The sequence below is a fragment of the Psammomys obesus genome, unplaced genomic scaffold (genome assembly GCF_907164565.1).
Source record: "Psammomys obesus unplaced genomic scaffold, mPsaObe1.curated_primary_1811, whole genome shotgun sequence".
Classification (NCBI taxonomy): Eukaryota; Metazoa; Chordata; class Mammalia; order Rodentia; family Muridae; genus Psammomys; species Psammomys obesus.
Window position 1 is genome coordinate 12,958,377 of NW_026596131.1, and position 16,668 is coordinate 12,975,044.

Consider the following 16,668-nt stretch of genomic DNA (forward strand, 5'->3'; position numbering starts at 1 on the left):
TTCCTGAGGTGATATGAATGAATAGGCATTACCCCGGAAAGGGCACCAACAGCAGTCAGAGAATCTGTCCCACCAAGTCCACTGCCCCAGGGAGTTAATTGCTCACACCACGGTTGACTCGAGGCAGCTGTGTCCCTGAAAAGCCCTTGCAGCATGGGTGGCAGCTCGAAGAACTTCGTTCCCAGAGCTACCGCCTGTGGTCTGGTCATGTCTCGGCATTGACTGGTTTTATAAGCTCGGAGCCAGGCTTTGTAGCTCCTGTATGGCTCTGAGCTGAGCCTTTGAGTCTTCTGGCTCACTATTGGAGCAAATGTCTCAATGTAGAGGAAATAACTACATGACACAACCTAGAAACATCCAAATATCAGGACTGGAGAGATGGCTTTGTAGCTAGGAGCACCTTTCACTCTTGCAGACCCGAGTTCTAGTCCCAGGGCCCACATCAGGCCGCTCACAATTGCGTGTCTGAAGTCCCAGGAGATCAGACCTCTCTCGTCTCTGTGCAAAGTAATTCAAAATACAAATAGATCTTTTATATAAACCTTCAAATTGCAGCATCCACAAATAAGCTGCCTTGGAACGTGGCCCTGCCATGGTAGCCCCTGTCCTCCGCAGCAGGCGGGGTCCTTGCAGAATGCACCCAGCCCCGGGGAAGGCCTTTCTCTGTGCTTCCGTCTTCCGCTCTGCTGGGTCCCTCCTGACTTCAGGTGTTTGATTCAGTTACTTTTCTCACTCCTGGGACTAAACTCCCAGAAAGAAGTGACTGGAGGGAGGGAGGCAGAGTGTGGTATAACTCAGTTTGAAGAAAGGTAGTCCAATCTGGTGGGGAGGCTCAGGGCATGAGGCGGCTGGCTCTCATCTCCGAAGACCAGGAAGTATGTGACCTAGGTCCCCAGAAGGCCCTATCATCTCAGTGCTGGCCTCTCCATGGCCTGTGCTGCTCTCTGAGTCCCTAACAGTCAAGAATCTCCACAGTGAGGAAAGCTGAGACAGAGGCATTGTCATGAGTTCAAGTCTAGTCTGAACTCCACAGAAAAACTAAGTATGGACAGCTCCATAGCAGAACCATACAGCTCCCTTGATTTTCACTTCCAACATTTGTAAATTACATTCACTGTTGTGTTATCAAGCAGGCTTTGTGCTTGTGACCTGGCCTAACTGTAGTCTGGCAGCAGGCCTCTGAGCAGACTCTTTTGTTATTGTTTCATTATTTGAGACAAGGTCTTATGTAGCTCGTGGTGGCCTGGAACTCCCTATGTTGCTCCAACTCCAGGCATTATCTTCTGGTCTCCATCGGTACCCACAGACTCAGCTGGCATAGATTCCTCTCCAGCCACACATCTTGTTTTTGGTTTTGTTTTGCTTTTCTCTGTGTAGCCCTGACTGTCCTGGACTCCCTTTGTGGACCAGGCTGGCCTCGAACTCACAGAGATCCACCTGCCTCTTCCAACCCTGGGATCACAGGCTTGCGATACTGTGCCCTTACAGCTAAGCATGGTAGTGCCTGCCTGTAATCCTGCCACTGGGGAGACTGAGGCCAGTCTGGGCTACACAGTAGCCTGCCTGGCATCTCCAGAAGAGGAGGAAGTCGTCTCTCTAGCCCCCCCACGTCTGGCTTTCTGAGCAGCTTTGAGGTCGGCCGGGCTAAGCCAGGATGTTGGGGAGGCCAGACTTACCAAAGGTGTCTTAGACGCGGGATCAGCTCACAGTGGGTTCACTGGAACAGAACACCATCCTAATTCACTGAACACTGAACATCTGAGTGACACCACCCTCGAGGCCACTGGAAGAGCCACGTGTACCACACGGAAAATCAAGATACATTCCCAGTGACAGAAAGTGAGATGTTTAACCATCTCTCAGAAATTGTCCTGACTTCCACACAGGTGCTACGGCATGCACACACCACACACACCACACACACACACACACACACAGACGCTCATATCACACAGACACATGCACACACACCATACACGAATACCAAACTACACACGCCCACTCACATCACAAACATCACACACACACCTGCCCACACACCACACACTCACACACCATACGTGTACCCATACACTCACATCACAGCACATTCAAAGTCACACACAGAGATGTGTACACACACACATGCTCACATCACACACACACACAAACACATTAATAATAACAACCAGTAGTTTTTAAAAATCAAAGATTTAACTTTTAAAAATTACTCCCTTCCCCACACACAAAGCAGTTATTGGTTGAAAGAAGTCAGTGTCCTGGCATGGGGCTAAGGCCAGGAGACCTCTCACCTTCCTCATGGGGCAGGGTGGACACTGTCCTTCACCTCTCCATGGCCTGTTACAGCAGGCAAGGCAATGGGCTATCTTGTTTTATTTAGCTTTTTCTTTAGATTTTTTTTTAATGCAATTTTTTAGTAGCCGAAGTTGTTATCATTACTTAGTCTCCTTGCTTTGAAAAGGTTACAAAGTTGGCCGGTGACTAGGCCCCTCCTTGCTAATGTTTTGTTTCCTGGTTCCGAAGTGGCCCCGCTTGTCACCCCAGGCTACAGAAGGTGTGTCTCTTGGAGAGGCAGCCCTCCTGCCCTGGCCACTGGCCCTTTGTGTGCACGTGGAGAAGTCGGGAATTTTGGTTATTTGGGTTGGGTTGGGTTGGGTTTCCAGAGGCAAGGCCCTACCGTGGCTCTGTGACTCCGGCTGGGAAGCCAGGGCCTCCTTAGACCTGTCTGGTTGCCTGGAATCCAGTAGCTGCCTATACATTAACTCCAGGATCTGCTTTCACCCGGACTCAGGGACTTTCCAGAGTTCTGCCAGGAGCTCTGAGTGTCCACTTACCCGTCAAACAGCCTGCTAGAGCAGGAACAGGTGAGTCAACAGACAGCTGTGGAGGCAGGTCCCGTTGCCTTAGCTGGCAAAGGCTGGGTTGCTCAAAGCTGGCTACTGAATAAGCAGGGTGGTTTTTCAAGACAGGGTTTTACTGTGTAGCTCTAGCTGTCCAAGAACTCATTCTGTAGAGCAGACTGGACTTGAACTCACAGAGCTCCACCTACCTCTGCCTCCTCAGTGCACAGCACTTGCCCAGCCACTGTGGCTTTTTTCTTTTCTCCTGTAGATTACTGAGTCCAGTTAGTGCTGCCCATGGGAGTGCTGACTGACCCTGTCGCCTGGCTTTTCACTGTGCCGTGAACGATATTTTGTAATGGAGGGGCAGATTGCTGAAAAGTTGGGCTGGGCCTGGTGGCCTGAATGTGTATGATCCTAAAACTGGTTGCATCATCACAGTATTGATTAGAATGGGGCTCTCTTGTCAACTACTTAAAAAGCCAGGGTTTATACAGAAGCACAACTGTTTCTTTAGGAAGACCACAGCCCAAGTGGCTGGGACTGGATGGCCAATGCTTTGGAAGGACAGAGTGTTGTCTCTGCTACTAAACCTTTTACCTTTGTCTCAAACCTGCCAGTCCCTGTAGGTGTTGAGACCTCAGCAACGGCTGAGGATTGAGGCAGAGCTAGGGCAGAGGATCCAGCACTTAAGATGCTGAAGCAGGAAAAAAAAATCCATAAAACAAAGAACCTGCTGTCTTAGTCAGGGTCACTATGGCTGTGAGAAAACACCATGACCAAAAGAAAGTTGAAGAGGAAAGGATTTAGGTGGCTTACACTTCCTTATCCACAGTCCATCGCTGGAGGAAGTCAAGGCAGGGACTCAAACAGAGCAGGAACCTGGGGGCAGGCGCTGATGCAGAGGCCATGGAGGGCTGCTGCTTACTGTTTGCTCAGCCTGCTTCCTTATAGGAACCAGGGCCAGCAGCCCAGGGATGGTACCACACACAATAAAGTGGGCCCTTCTACATAAATTACTAATTAAGAAAATGCTCTACATTTTGTCTTGTCTACAGTACAAAATCTTATGGAGGAATTTTGTGAGTTGGTGTTTTTTTCCCTCTGAAATGACTGTAGCCTGTGTCAAACTGACATAAAATTAGCCAGCACACCTACCATGTTGGTGATTCAAAAGACAAAATCCCTACTGTAAAGTTAGGCAGAAAGGGAATCTTAGCTGTCTTGTGCAGGGCTGGCTCAAGACAATCTAAGCTAGGAGTCACAGTGCACACAATTATTGCTATTTAAAAAAAAAATTTAAGTCTATTGATAAACAGAAATGCCTAAGACCTTTGAAAATGAGGACAGGACCACTCCAAGGTACGATGGTAAAGAAGGGTTTTACTGTAGGTAAGAGGGAAAGCATAGCCAGCGGTGCCTAGAAGAGTCCTGTCTGAACCGAGCCATGAGAGGAGAGAAGAGATGAGAATTGGCAAGAGAGGGGAAGCTAGAAAGAAGAGAGAGAGGTTGAAACGGCTGGATTATGAAGAGAAAAGAAGCTCAAGCCCTGGGCTGGAGAGGTTTAGGGTAGGGTCGGGCAAGAAGTGCTTGGAGGAGCCACAGGTATTGAGTGATATTTGTCTCATATTTCTCCGGGGCAAGACAAAAACCTTCTTGTTTCAGCTGCCTGGTCCTAACTATGGGGGTCCTGTTCTCCCTCACAGTCTGTGAGGGCCACTGGCAGAGAGCTTATGGAGATTAACTTAAGACCAACCCAAAATATCAGGACACTCGTTTGCAACGTCAACCAGGGCTGGGCCTCGGGACATGCCCAGCCTGCTGTCTGCTGTGCTGTGCGGTGTGAAGGTTTTTTCAAAGCCCCAGCAACCACTGGCGGTGACGAGCAGAGACGCTGTAACCGGGCCCACTGCAAAGCTGCCTCAGCAGCACCAGGCTCGGCCAGCATTCACATCCAGGAAGCAACATCTGCTCCTGGACTCCCTGGAGGTGTACAGCTGCTTCCCTTCAGTCTGAGCCAGGCCGATGGTCTCAGAGAGAGAATCCCATTCTTTTCCAGCTTCGAGACATACAGACCCCACCTCCATCCCAGGGTGTCTGTCTGCAGGAAGGATGGCGGCTGCAGGGAAGAGGGTCTCCCAGGTCTTCCTAACAGTGTCCCCAACTACCGTTATCAGCTGGGTGGGGCTAGCCAGAGCCTGCAAACCCTGAAGCGGGCAAGTCCGCTGCAGGAAAAAAAAACAAAAACCCGCAGAGCAAGTGGAACTTTAAGCCGACAGGCTGAACAGACGCGCCCCAGGCCAGTCCGCCACCCTCGGCCACTCTGCTCGTCTTCTCGGAGGCAGTTGAGTTGCTGCTGACCAATCTCAAACAGTACAGCTAGGAGAAACCGCAGCAGGGACACAACTCCCAGCACGCCCTGCGCCCGCCACTCCCAGAAGGCTACGCGCGGAAGCTCCTAGGGCGGGGCTTTCCCGGCTCGCCCCGCGCGGTCCACTCCCAGAATGCGGCTGGAAATTTAGCAGAGGGCGTGGCCTGCGCGGCGCTTCCCGGCCGACGCCTACTCCCAGAAGGCCGCGGGCGAGGATCTGGAGGCGGGGCGCTCCCGGCATGCTCTGCGGCACTCCACCGTCCGCGGGTTTTGAATCGCGTTCTTGGCCGTGTTGGCTGGGGTTGTGACGGCAGCATCATGGGGGCCCCGGCGCTGCCCCCGACCTGGCAGCTTTATCTCCTGGAGCACCGCATCTCCACCTACAAGAACTGGCCCTTCGAGGAGGGCTGCTCCTGCACCCCAGAGCAGGTGAGTCCGCCCCTTCTCGCACTTCAGTGTCTGTACACAGACGTTTCCGCCCCAGCTCCAAAGCGACTCCACCGGGGCCTTAGTGTGGCCCCCGGGATCAGAAACCCCTCACTCTCTGTTAGAGCACTGTTAGCTAGGCTGCCTTGCTCTGCTCAGGACAAGGAAAGACTGCATTGTCCTCCACGAGGCCACCCCACTTCTCCCCATCCTTCTGCCCGAACCACTAAGGCTGGTAGCCCCACTGTTGTTAGGTCCTGTAGACCCCGTCTCTTCCCACTACCCCTAGAGAGGCAGCCCCACCTCTCGTCCCGGAACGACCTTCGGGAAAGATAGGATTAAGGTCAGACTGTTGGTTCTGCTCACGAGCTGTCATTTTCAGATGGCGGAGGCTGGCTTCATCCACTGCCCTACCGAGAATGAGCCTGACTTGGCCCAGTGTTTTTTCTGCTTTAAGGAGTTGGAAGGCTGGGAACCAGATGACGACCCTATGTAAGTCCCTGCAGGCTACTGTCAGTGGGTTTCCTGGCGCCCTGGTTCCTTTGGGAACCTTTTGGGTTGAACTGGGGTTCCAGACTGGTCTTGAACTTGTTATATAGCTCAGACTGGTCTTGAATTCTCAATTTCTGTCTCAGTTTCGTGGGTGCTGCCAACATGCATGGTTTTGTCTGAGGTTTGTTTGGTTTATATTGAGACAGTGTTTCCCTGTGTAGCCCTGGCTGTCTTGGAACTCCCTCTGTAGACCAAGCTGGCCTCAAATTCAGAGATCCACCTGCCTCTGCGTCCTGAGTGCTGAGATTAAAGATGTGTACCACTGTCTGAGACTTTTAGATTTTTGTTAATGTGCACATGTGTGTCTTTATATCTGCCATGGGTGTGGGTGTCCGATCTCTAGGAGTGGAGTTATTTATAGTAAGTTAAAAGATCCCTCATGTGGGGTGCTAGGAATTGAAGTCAGGTTCTGTGGAAGAGCAGCAAGGGCTCCTAACCGCTATCTCCAGCCCCAATTTTTTAATATTATTATTATTTTATGCTTTTATTTTTACTGATAATTGGTTGGTTGGTTTTTTCGAGACAGGGTTTCTCTGTGTGGTCTTGGTTGTCCTGGACCTTGCTCTGTAAACTAGGCTGCCCCCAAACTCACAAGGGCTGGGATGAGAGGTGTGTGCCACCCCCACCCATCTATTTATGTTTTTATTTTGTGTGTGTTTTGATGTGGGTGTCATGGTGGGTGTGGATGTCAGGACAGCTTTGGGGAGTCAGCTCTCTGCTACTGTGTGGGTTCCTGGAATTGAACTCAGGTGAGCAGGTTTGGCAGCAAACATCCTCACCTGCTGAGCCACCTCAATGGCCCCTGCTTGTGATTCTTTAAAAACATCTCTACTGAAATGTAATCCACACGCTGCAAAAATAAAAATAACTTTTTAAAGTCTTTGCGTTATCATTACTTTGGATTTTGTTCTTCAAGATACTTGTTTGATTTTTATTTTTCTTGGACCAGAGATTAAATAGGGCCTTGTACAAGATTCCAACCACTGAGCCATATCTCCAGTCCTTGCTTTTTTGATGGAGGGCCTCATTATGTAGCCCAGGCTGAGCCTCCCACCACTCCCTCCTGAGTGCTGAGGTTACATGTATGGACAAAAGAAAACACAGCTCTGTGTGTATTCAGTCAGGTCACTATATCTGCCTTTCGGTAATGCCTTTCTGTGTTTTCTCACCTTTTTCCCCCCTGACAAAAGTGACTGCTTCCACAGCCTCAATTTTCTCACGCAGAGAAATTGTTTCTCTTCTAGTAAGAGGCTGCAGCTTTTAATCCTGAATGTGGTTTTGGTGTCTAGGTCTTAAAGAGGATGGTGTGGTGGTCAGTGAGAAATATCAGTGGTTTTGTTTGTTTGTTTGTTGTTTTATTTTTTCAAGACAGGGTTTCTTTGTGTAGCCTTTGCTGTCCTGGACTTGCTTTGTAGTCTTGAACTAACAGAGATCTGCCTGCCTCTGCCTCCAGAGTACTGGAATTAAAGGTGGGCACCACCACCGCCCGGCAATGTTGGTATTCTTGAAGTGTTATGGTAGGTTCATGTCAAAGGTAATGGTGCTGGAGAGCTGGCTCAGTGGTTAAGAGGACTTGTTGCTTTTACAGAAGACCCAGGTTTGGTTCTTGCCCCCACCCGCTGCCTGACAATCAACTATATGTAACTCCAGTGTCAGAGGGTCTGAGCCCCCTTCTGGCTTCTGCAAGCACCAAGCACACACGTGGTACACATAAACACAGAACACTCGTGTGGCTGTGTTCTCACCTGTCCTGGCCGACTGCAGTGACATCCCATATTCAAGAATATTCTTTTTGCAGAGGAATGTGAGTCAGCAAAGTCACCAGAGTAACATGTCCGATTCAGGGTTGTTCTGAATCTGTGGTGACATTACATCACATTCCTGTAAAATGAAGTGAAGCGTTTTCTCTCGGTTTCTTTGAGGGTTTAGAACAGTTTCTTCATTAGAGGGTGTGTGCGCGCACCATGCACTTGCCTCGCTTGCATGCACCTTTATATGTCTATGGGGAGGTTGAGAGGCGGCTTGTAGAAATCAGACCTTTCTGTCTGTCTGTCATGTCTTTTTCTGCTATGTAGGTTCTAGGATGGAACTCAGGCTGTCAGGCTTAGTGACGAGCATCTTTAGCTGCTGAGCCATCCTGGTGGCTCAGATTTTAAAAGGATCTGACATGCAATTCCTATGAATTTAATTTTAGATGTTTTGTGTATGGGTGTGTCCTATTTTTTAAGATTTTATTTATTTTATGTATATAAGTGCTCTATCTGCGTGTACACTTCCATGCCAGAAGAGGGCACCAGATCACATTATAGATGGGTGTGGGAATTGAACTCAGGTCCTCTGGAAGAGCATCCAGTGCTCTTAACTGCTGAGCCATCTCTCCAATCCTATGGTGCATCATAGGGTTTCCTTTTTTGTTAGTTTGTTTTTCGAGATAGGGTTTCTCTTTATAGCTCTGGCTTCCCTGGAACTCACACTTTAGACCAGGCTGGCCTTGAACTTAGAGTTCCACCTGCCTCTGCCTCCTGAGTGCTGGGATTAAAGGTGTGTGCCACCACTGCCTAGCCTTAGTTAGGGTTTCTTTTGTTGTGAATAGACACCATGATCACATTAACTCTTATACAGGAAAGCATTTATCTGGGGCTGGCTTATAGTTCAGAGGTTTAGTCCATTATCATTATGGCGGGAAGCATGTCAGCATGCAGGCGGACATGGTACTGGTGAGGTAGCTGAGAATTCTACATCCACATCAGCAGGCAGCAGAAAGAGAGTGAGATACCAGGCCTAGCTTGAGCATCTGAAACATTACCCTCAGTGCCATATTTTCTCCAACCAGGCCACACCTCCTAATAGCACCATTCCCTATGAGCCTATAGGGCATTTTCATTAAAACCACTACAGGGCTTGGTGGCAGTAGTGGTGCATGCAGGCAGGTGGATCTCTAAATTTTTTGGCCAGCCTGGTCAATGGAGTGAGCTCTAAGACAGCCAAGGCTACACAGAGAAACCCTGCCTGGAAAAACAAAACAGACAAACAAAAAATTATGCAACCTTCCCTATAGCTTACTAAAGGCCTCCAGAAAAGTATTCTAATCACAAGGATGGGGAAGACACAGCAGAGAGACAGGCTGTGTGCGGTGCTCCTGGGACATCTGGGTCTGAGGCCTTGCTTGCAATGCAGAGCAGCGTGTGGCAGGAGACAGCCATGGTAATGGGGACAGGCTATAGGTTATGAGTGGCCACAGTTTTTGTTTTGTTTTATTTCATTTTTTTGAGACAGGGTTTCTCTGTGTGGCCTTGGTTGTCCTGGACTCATTCTGTAGCCCCGACTGACCTCAAATTCAGAGATCTGTCTGCCTTTGCTTCCCCAATTGCTGGGATTACAGGCGTGCACCACCAGGCCGGGCTTAAGCCATGGCTTTTTGACATGTTGGTATATTGATTTTTCTAGAGAGGAGCATAAAAAGCACTCACCTGGGTGTGCCTTCATTGCTGTCAAGAAGAAGGTTGAAGAACTAACCCTCAGTGAATTTCTGAAACTGGACAAAGAAAGAGCCAAGAACAAAATTGTATGTATGATTGAGAATAAGGACTGAGGGCAGTCCTCCAGAAGCCCCAGGGACCTGCCAAGGGAAGTACCCTCCACGTGGGTGGGGAGCTTGTAGGGTTAGAGGCCAGGCAGGGCTGACCTGGAGTGTGGCTTGGGGCTGTGCAGTGAAGACCTGTCCTTTCAGGCCTAAGGAGGCCTGCAGGGCGAGCATGGTGGGCAACAAGCCCTGTCACAGGCTGAGTCCCCAGGGTCGCAGCCGTTTGGGTAGAGGTTTGGGAACGTGCAATAGAGAGTATTGACTGAAACAGAGGTGCCACTGAGCTTTGCCCCTTGTCACATGGAGTTAATTGGAAAGGCCAGTGGCATCATGAGTCCACAAGGAGGTAGCTCCCATGCAGCCAAGCAAGAAGAGTTAGGTTGGCCCTGTTCTCTGGTTTCAAGGCAGAGACTAGGGCCTGCTTCTTTATCAAGATTTCTCTTCAGCTTGTAAGTTTTGTTCCTTTGTTGGGTTCATTGTGAAATAACTGTCTGATGCTGAGGATGATGGTTTGTCGGCAGGAAGAGGGAGTGCTGAAGCAGTGAAGAAGGTGTTGGATCGGAGCATGTGCAGATATCCTGCTGCTCAAAGGCCTCATTACACAGTATTTTTGTTTTTTGGGTTTTTTGTTTTTTTAATAAGCAGAGATAGGGTTCAATAAACATTTAATGGAAGGTTGGGTGCAGAGTCAAGGGAGAGAGGCACTCAGGAGGAAAGACGCACTACTCCATGTTCCTCCTCACTTTGGAACCATCGCTCCAGACTCACCTGCAAACACTACTCCCTGACTTTTTTGAGACAGGGTTTCTCTGTGTAGCCTTGACTGCACTGGAACTCACTATGTGGACCAGACTGGCCTCAGCTCACAGAAATCCTCCTGCCTCTGCTTTCCCAAGTGCTGGAATATAAAAGCATGCACTACCATGCCTGGCCTGAATGTGTTTTCAATAAAGTTTTTTATTTATACTTTATTTTATGTGTATTGAGCAATTTGCTGTGAAGGTCAGAAGAGGGCATTGGATCGCCTAGAACTGGAGCTACCTACAGTTTTGAACCAGCATGTAGGTGCTGAGAAACCCAGGCCCTCTGGAAGACCACCAGTGCTTTTTTCTTTTTTTTTTTAATTTTTTTTTTGTTGTTGTTGTTGTTTGTGTGTGGTTTTTTTTTTTTTTTTTTTTTTCAAGATAGGGTTTCTCTGTAACTTTGGCTATCCTAGACTTGCTTTGTAGAGCAGGCTAGAATTGAACTCACAGTAATTGGCCTGCCTCTACCTCCCTGAGCACTGATATAAAAGGCGTGTACCACTGTGCCTGCCGTACCCAGGGCTCATAACTGCTAAGCCCTCCCCAGCCCTCTGAATGGTTTGTTTTGTTTTGTTTGTTTGTTTGTTGGGGTCTTCCTTCCTTCCTTCCTTCCTTCCTTCCTTCCTTCCTTCCTTCCTACCTTCCTTCCTTCCTTCCTTCCTTCTGAGATGGGGTTCCTCTGTTTAGCTCTGGCTGTCCTGGAACTCGCCCTATAGACTCAGCTGGCTTCAAACTCAGAGATCCACCTGCCTCTGTGCCCTGAGTGCTAGGATTAAAGCTGTGTGCCGTTACTGCCCAGCATTCCTGAATGTTTTTAAGGTTGATGCTCTGAGTCTGTGGAGTGCCTATCATAAGGAGCCATTTTCCAGAGGCTTTTTTCTTGTCAATTTATTATTTTTAAGTTACATTCTCTAACCGTGGCTTGGTGGCATAGGTACAGTCCTAGAGTGCAATACCAGCTAATTTCTCTGGCTGAAGGAGGATTGAAAGATAAAGGCTGCACTGGGCTACATGAGTCCAGTTGTTTTTTTGTTTTTTTGTTTTTTTTTTTTTTAAAAAAAGAGAAGTTGCAGCTTATGCTTGGTAAGAGTGTTTGCTTATTATGCTTGAGGCCTAAGTTCAGTTCCCAGCAATAAAAAAAAATGATTATTTTAATGATTATTGTCATTTTGTCATGATGGTGATAAAAACTAGAGTGTCACACTCTCTAGGCAAGCCCCCTTCTGGGCCACACCCAGCCCCGTTGTGTCCGTTCATCATTCCAGGCAAAGGAGTCCAACAGCAAGCTGAAAGAATTCCAAGAAACTTCAAAGACCGTCCGCTGCTCCATTGAAAAGATGGCTGCCTTGTTGTGAGCCTTTGCCGGGGGAACCTGGACCAGATTGATGTGCTGCATCTAAGCCACGTGTCCCAACATGCCCAGCTTGGGCTTCTTAGCAGTGTCTTAGAGGAGGAGACAATGGTATTTTAAAACTCTGTATCGAATATTTTGTTTTTGCTTGAAAGTGGCTCAGCCTGTGTGGCTACGTCTCTCAGTTTTGTGGCTTTGCACTGCTGTGACCGGGACTTACGCAGTGCAGAAAGGAGTGGGTGAGGAGGGCAGTGTCCTGTCACAGACCTGTTGGGGGGGGGTGCCTCTGTAAGGCGTTTTTGCTCTTCATGTCTCTACACCTGGCAGCTGACTCATCCCGTGCACTGTTGCCGTGTTTCGTGTTTCATGTTGGCACCGATAATTCATCTGTCCTTGTGAGGCAAGTCTTCCTACTGCGGGAAACAGAATAAAATCCTGTAAAGAGTGCACCATGAGCTCTTTCTGTCTTGGGGAGATGGTTTGTGTGGCTTTTTGAGAAAGGTCTCGTGTGGTCCAGGCTGATCTGGAGCTCTATAGCTCTATATAGCCAAGGCTGGCCTTGAACTTGATCTGCTGCCCGCACCTCCCGGGTGCTGAGACACTGGCTTGTGCCACTGCACCCTGTGCTGTTTGTTTTATGTTAGGAGGTCATAGACTCAGTGGCCTCTGATCTTCAGTCCCAGCATGCACCGCAGAGTTGAACAGCAGTGGCAAGGCACTGGGATTACAACACGCCCCCCATGGCAGCTGGGATGGACAGTGTTGTGAGCTTGACAGTCTAGACTCACCTTGGCCATGGCCTTTGGGGGCCTGTTTTGGTTGCATTACTTGAGGTGGCGTCTCAAAAGAGCTAATGGAGAGCTGAGCATCAGCGTTCATTCCGCGTTGTTTCCTGACTGTGATCAGCTGCTTCATGCCCACAATGCCGACTCCCTGGGTTCACTGGCTTCATGGTGGACAGCACCTTGAACTGTGAGCCACAGTGAGCTGCTCCTCCAAGCGCTTTCCTCAGTGGCCATTATCACATCAGGATAATCTAAGACACCAGCTGAGGTGCACATACTGGCAATCTCAGAACTTTGGAGTGGAGGGTGAACGATCAGGGGTTCAAGGTTATCCTAAGCTGTGCAAATAGAGGTTGAAGTGAGGCTGGGTTATTTGACCCCCTGCTCAGGAAACCATGTGACTGTCCTGCAAGCACAGGAAAAAGCACAGCCCACCCCATGGCTGAAATGACAGAAGTAAAGCAGCCTGGGCTAAGAGTTGTGCCTATTCATGCAGAGCGTGCTGATAGGCTGAGCTCAAGCAACTTCCACCAGAGTCCAGGCAGGTCTGCTCTGTTCCACCATGCCAGGGTCACTGACTCCAGGAGGATCAGCACAGGAAGCCAGTAAGACCTTCAGAACCTGTGTTAGAAATGGCAGCCTAGTGACCTGCCAAGGCTTCCAGCCAGGCTGAGTGACCCACTGCTGGGAAGCCAACCCAACCACGGCAGTACCAGTTCTGCAGCAGCTCAGCAAGGCCCCGGCTCACTCTGAGTCATGCATAAAACACTCAGGCTACTGTGCTTTTCTTTGCAGCAGTGGTGTGTTCTCCTCGCTCACTTGGTTGTCTCCTGGGAGGCCATTGCAGGAGCTGCTCTGGACATCTGGGGCCTGGCTATCTCCAGAATGCCTCCGGAACCACCCAAAACATTCTGTTGGCCTCTCTGAGGGCTTAGGACAGCTCTGTGCAATAGTAATTCAGGTAATATAAGGGAACCACAACGTCATTAGGAGCTGGATCTTTGCCTCCAGTCCCACCTCACCACACAGAAATCAGAGAAAGCAGGCCACTTGGAGAGCACAGCCGAGCAGACATGGCTGTGCGAGACAAGGGCCTGCGTCTGCACAGCTGGTCAAGGCCACAGGCAAGCACCAGCAGGGACGTCTGTGCAAACAGGCCAGCTTGGCCGGTGGCCAGCTCCACCCCAGCCTCCACAGCGCAAACACCGCTCCGAATAAAGTCGGGAGCCAGCACAGTTGCGAGTTCCCCGCCTCCCGGCTCAGTCTGTGGGGCTTGCCAGGCTTCAACAGGGAGGGACCAAACTGGGTTTGAGCCCCTGCGACTGGTTGCCCCATAGTCACCAAAGCAGTGATGTTAGTCAGTGCATTCTGAACTGGCACTGCGACCAGGACCCCGAGAAGGTTAAATACCAGCAAGGGGCCTGGGTAAGTGTGTCAGAGCAACAGGAAGAGCCACCACTGAACGTTCTGCCATCTGAGTTCCTGTCCGAAGCTGCCAGCTGGACTAGCAAGGGCCAGTGCAGGGGCAGGAGAGAGGTGTGCCTTCTGGTCTTTGCACGAGCAGTCTGGTGGCAGGGGGTGGGGCCATGTGGGAAAGCATCTTTCCCACAGCAAAGCCCTGGCTTGGTGGCTGGTTCCACTTGCTTTAGGACCAACTGCTATTCCAGTTACTACTGGTCCCTGGTTGTCTCATGTCTCCCCCCCCCCCCCCCCCCCCCCCCCCCCCCCGCCCCCCGGCTTCCCCCCCCCCCCCCCCCCCCCCCCCCGAGACAGGGTTTCTCTGTGTAGCCTGGCTGTCCTGAACTCACTTTGTAGACCAGGCTGGGATTACAGGCACACGCCGCCACACCAAGTTTATGGTCACGTGTCTTAAATGGACACCCGGTTCAGTGCTTCCTTAGCGTGTGTGAACTGGCTTGGCTGCAGCCATGTTTTGTTCAAGATGAAAAGCTATGTGTGTGTAGCCAGTGCCCTCCAACTCTGGAGAGCCCTTTAGAATGCTGTTTCTTGCCTTGCATCTGCGGGCTTAGCCACCTTCATCCCTCATGCTGGGTAGATGAATGGACCCGCTAGACAGTAATTTGAGGGAGGCTCATCTTCTGTGGGAGGCCATTTGCCAAGCTCAGTAAAATTAGCTGTCAGCTAGCTGATGCCCACCTACTGGAGGATAATTTGGCCAACAGTTCAGCTGCTTCCCCAGACTCAGGCTAGAGGCAGTTAGCTTGGAGCAGGAGGCTCATCAACCACATGGCTGCCACAGAAACGGACTCTTGTCCAGCTGCAGATGTGACCTAGTTGAAGAAGTGCGGCTTGGATGCAGACTTGCTCCTGTCACTCAGGAGTTGACTGTCTTCCCAGACCCAGTGCCTGATGGGTTCTGCTGGCTTTGAAGAGCTCCTGCAGATAGGCACTCAGCCGGCTGATATGGCTTACATACTGATGAGGCAATGCATAGTGACTACGAGGTGGTTCAAAAGCAGCACCTCTTAGACTGTGCTTACTGTCTCTGGGTCCTTCGGAGACAGTACCCTGGCAGATCCATTAGTGCCATCCCCCAGGGACCAGCACCTGCTGCCCAGAGGACAATGTAATCAGCACCTTGAGCTGCTCAGAACCCAGGGTTGAAAACGATAGGCTGCCCAGCGGGAGCTTGCCGGAATGAGTGCAGAGCTGGCGTGGATGCCTCCTGCTGTACTTCCCCAGGGTAGCAGTGGCCTGGGGCATGGCTGTTGCCTGCCCTAACAGCAGCAGTGCACCTGCTTGAGCTGCAGCAGGAGCGTGAACCTTTGCAAGCCAGCTCAAGGGCAGGGGCCTCAGTGGGAGGGAGTCAGGACCCGGCCGAGGGTCTCCCTTCTGCTTCCTCCTGTCTTGGGAGGGCTGCAGCTCTCTGAGCACACATTGGGTTCTTAGTCTTTCCCAGATGATTGGGCTGCTGCCTACCACCTGGTTCCAGAGCAGGGGTGTGTGCAGGACAGTGCCAGCTGGAGGGGCTGTCACTCAGCAGATACAGCTGGGCACGGCTTGCTGTACATATGGATAGAACAGCTCATAAAATACTGGAAAAACTCTGCTCTGAATTCCACTTGAAATATTGTTTTAATAACTTTGCTAAGATTGCTTTTATCTCCAGACTATATTCCTCAAGCCAAGAGCTTAGCAGAAATACTATATATATATATATTATAGTATATATGTATATTTTATATATAGAGAGAGACCCAAACAATCCCAGTGAGGGCTTGGCTGGCCTGAGTGTCAAAACTTCAAAATTAAAGAAAAACCATCCCTGGCCCTTCTCTTCAGGCTCTGCTCACCCCAGGGCCAGTGGTTCAGAGCCGCCCCTCCACACCCTGTTCTCCAAACTAATCCAGCCCACCCAGCTTCAGCTGCCTGATTCCTCCTGGGTGAGGCTCCTTTGCCTCTCAGCCTTTAGCATCAGACTCCTGTCCTCAGGGGTTGTCTGTGTGTGTGCCCCCAAAGGGAGTTACACAGAAGCAATGCTGTTTCTCCCAGCTGCAGGAAACTGACAGAAACCAGGACCCCAAGCCGACATGTGTCACATTCTGAGCTGTCCCTGTATGTGCCCAGCTGGGACTGTCTACCCACCCTACCCCACCCTGCGTTCTCCTAGGACCTCTTGGTACCGTGGTCCAGCTGCTGGCTGCTGCTGCACATCTTGGGGGTGGGTAGGTGGTCGGCAGTCTCAGGCTGGCCTCTGATCCTCTCCCCAACACCACCCAGCAGGGTGCGCACGCTTGCGCCCACTGGTTTGTGGCAACCTTGGGATTTGAACCCAGCTGTCTCCCATTCGGCCACGATTTAAGATTCCTCCTCCCACCTCCCCTCGATTTCCTTGCGAACTTGGCCACTGGCTCAAGGAAGCAGTGGTCACAGAAGAACCTAGGACAATGCCTCTCCCACACTCCTGCCCTCCACCTAACTCTGTTCCCAGCCAGC

At 50.5% G+C, this 16,668-nt stretch overlaps 1 protein-coding gene across 2 annotated transcripts; it reads left to right on the plus strand.

The window, feature by feature from the left end:
- Positions 1-2,660: 2,660 nt before the first annotated feature.
- On the plus strand, positions 2,661-12,373 carry Birc5 (baculoviral IAP repeat containing 5). Of its 2 annotated transcripts, XM_055592635.1 has the most exons (5): positions 2,661-2,864; positions 4,900-5,640; positions 6,020-6,129; positions 9,637-9,754; positions 11,841-12,373. In XM_055592635.1, exons 2-5 carry the CDS (start codon positions 5,530-5,532, stop codon positions 11,928-11,930), a joined length of 429 nt encoding a protein of 142 aa, XP_055448610.1. In that variant the 5' UTR covers positions 2,661-2,864; positions 4,900-5,529; the 3' UTR covers positions 11,931-12,373. The 2 variants fall into 2 exon arrangements, with proteins under 2 accessions (XP_055448610.1, XP_055448609.1); XM_055592634.1 differs by having other exon boundaries at positions 2,661-5,640.
- The last annotated feature ends 4,295 nt before the right edge of the window (positions 12,374-16,668 follow it).

What these genes read in the sequence shown, in the direction of transcription:
- Birc5 (XM_055592634.1), top strand. Translation starts at nt 5,530, where the DNA reads ATGGGGGCCCCGGCGCTGCCCCCGACCTGGCAGCTTTATCTCCTGGAG. An exon ending in GCTCCTGCACCCCAGAGCAG is followed by an intron (nt 5,641 to 6,019) that starts GTGAGTCCGCCC and finishes TGTCATTTTCAG; the next exon opens with ATGGCGGAGGCTGGCTTCAT. An exon ending in GAACCAGATGACGACCCTAT is followed by an intron (nt 6,130 to 9,636) that starts GTAAGTCCCTGC and finishes TGATTTTTCTAG; the next exon opens with AGAGGAGCATAAAAAGCACT.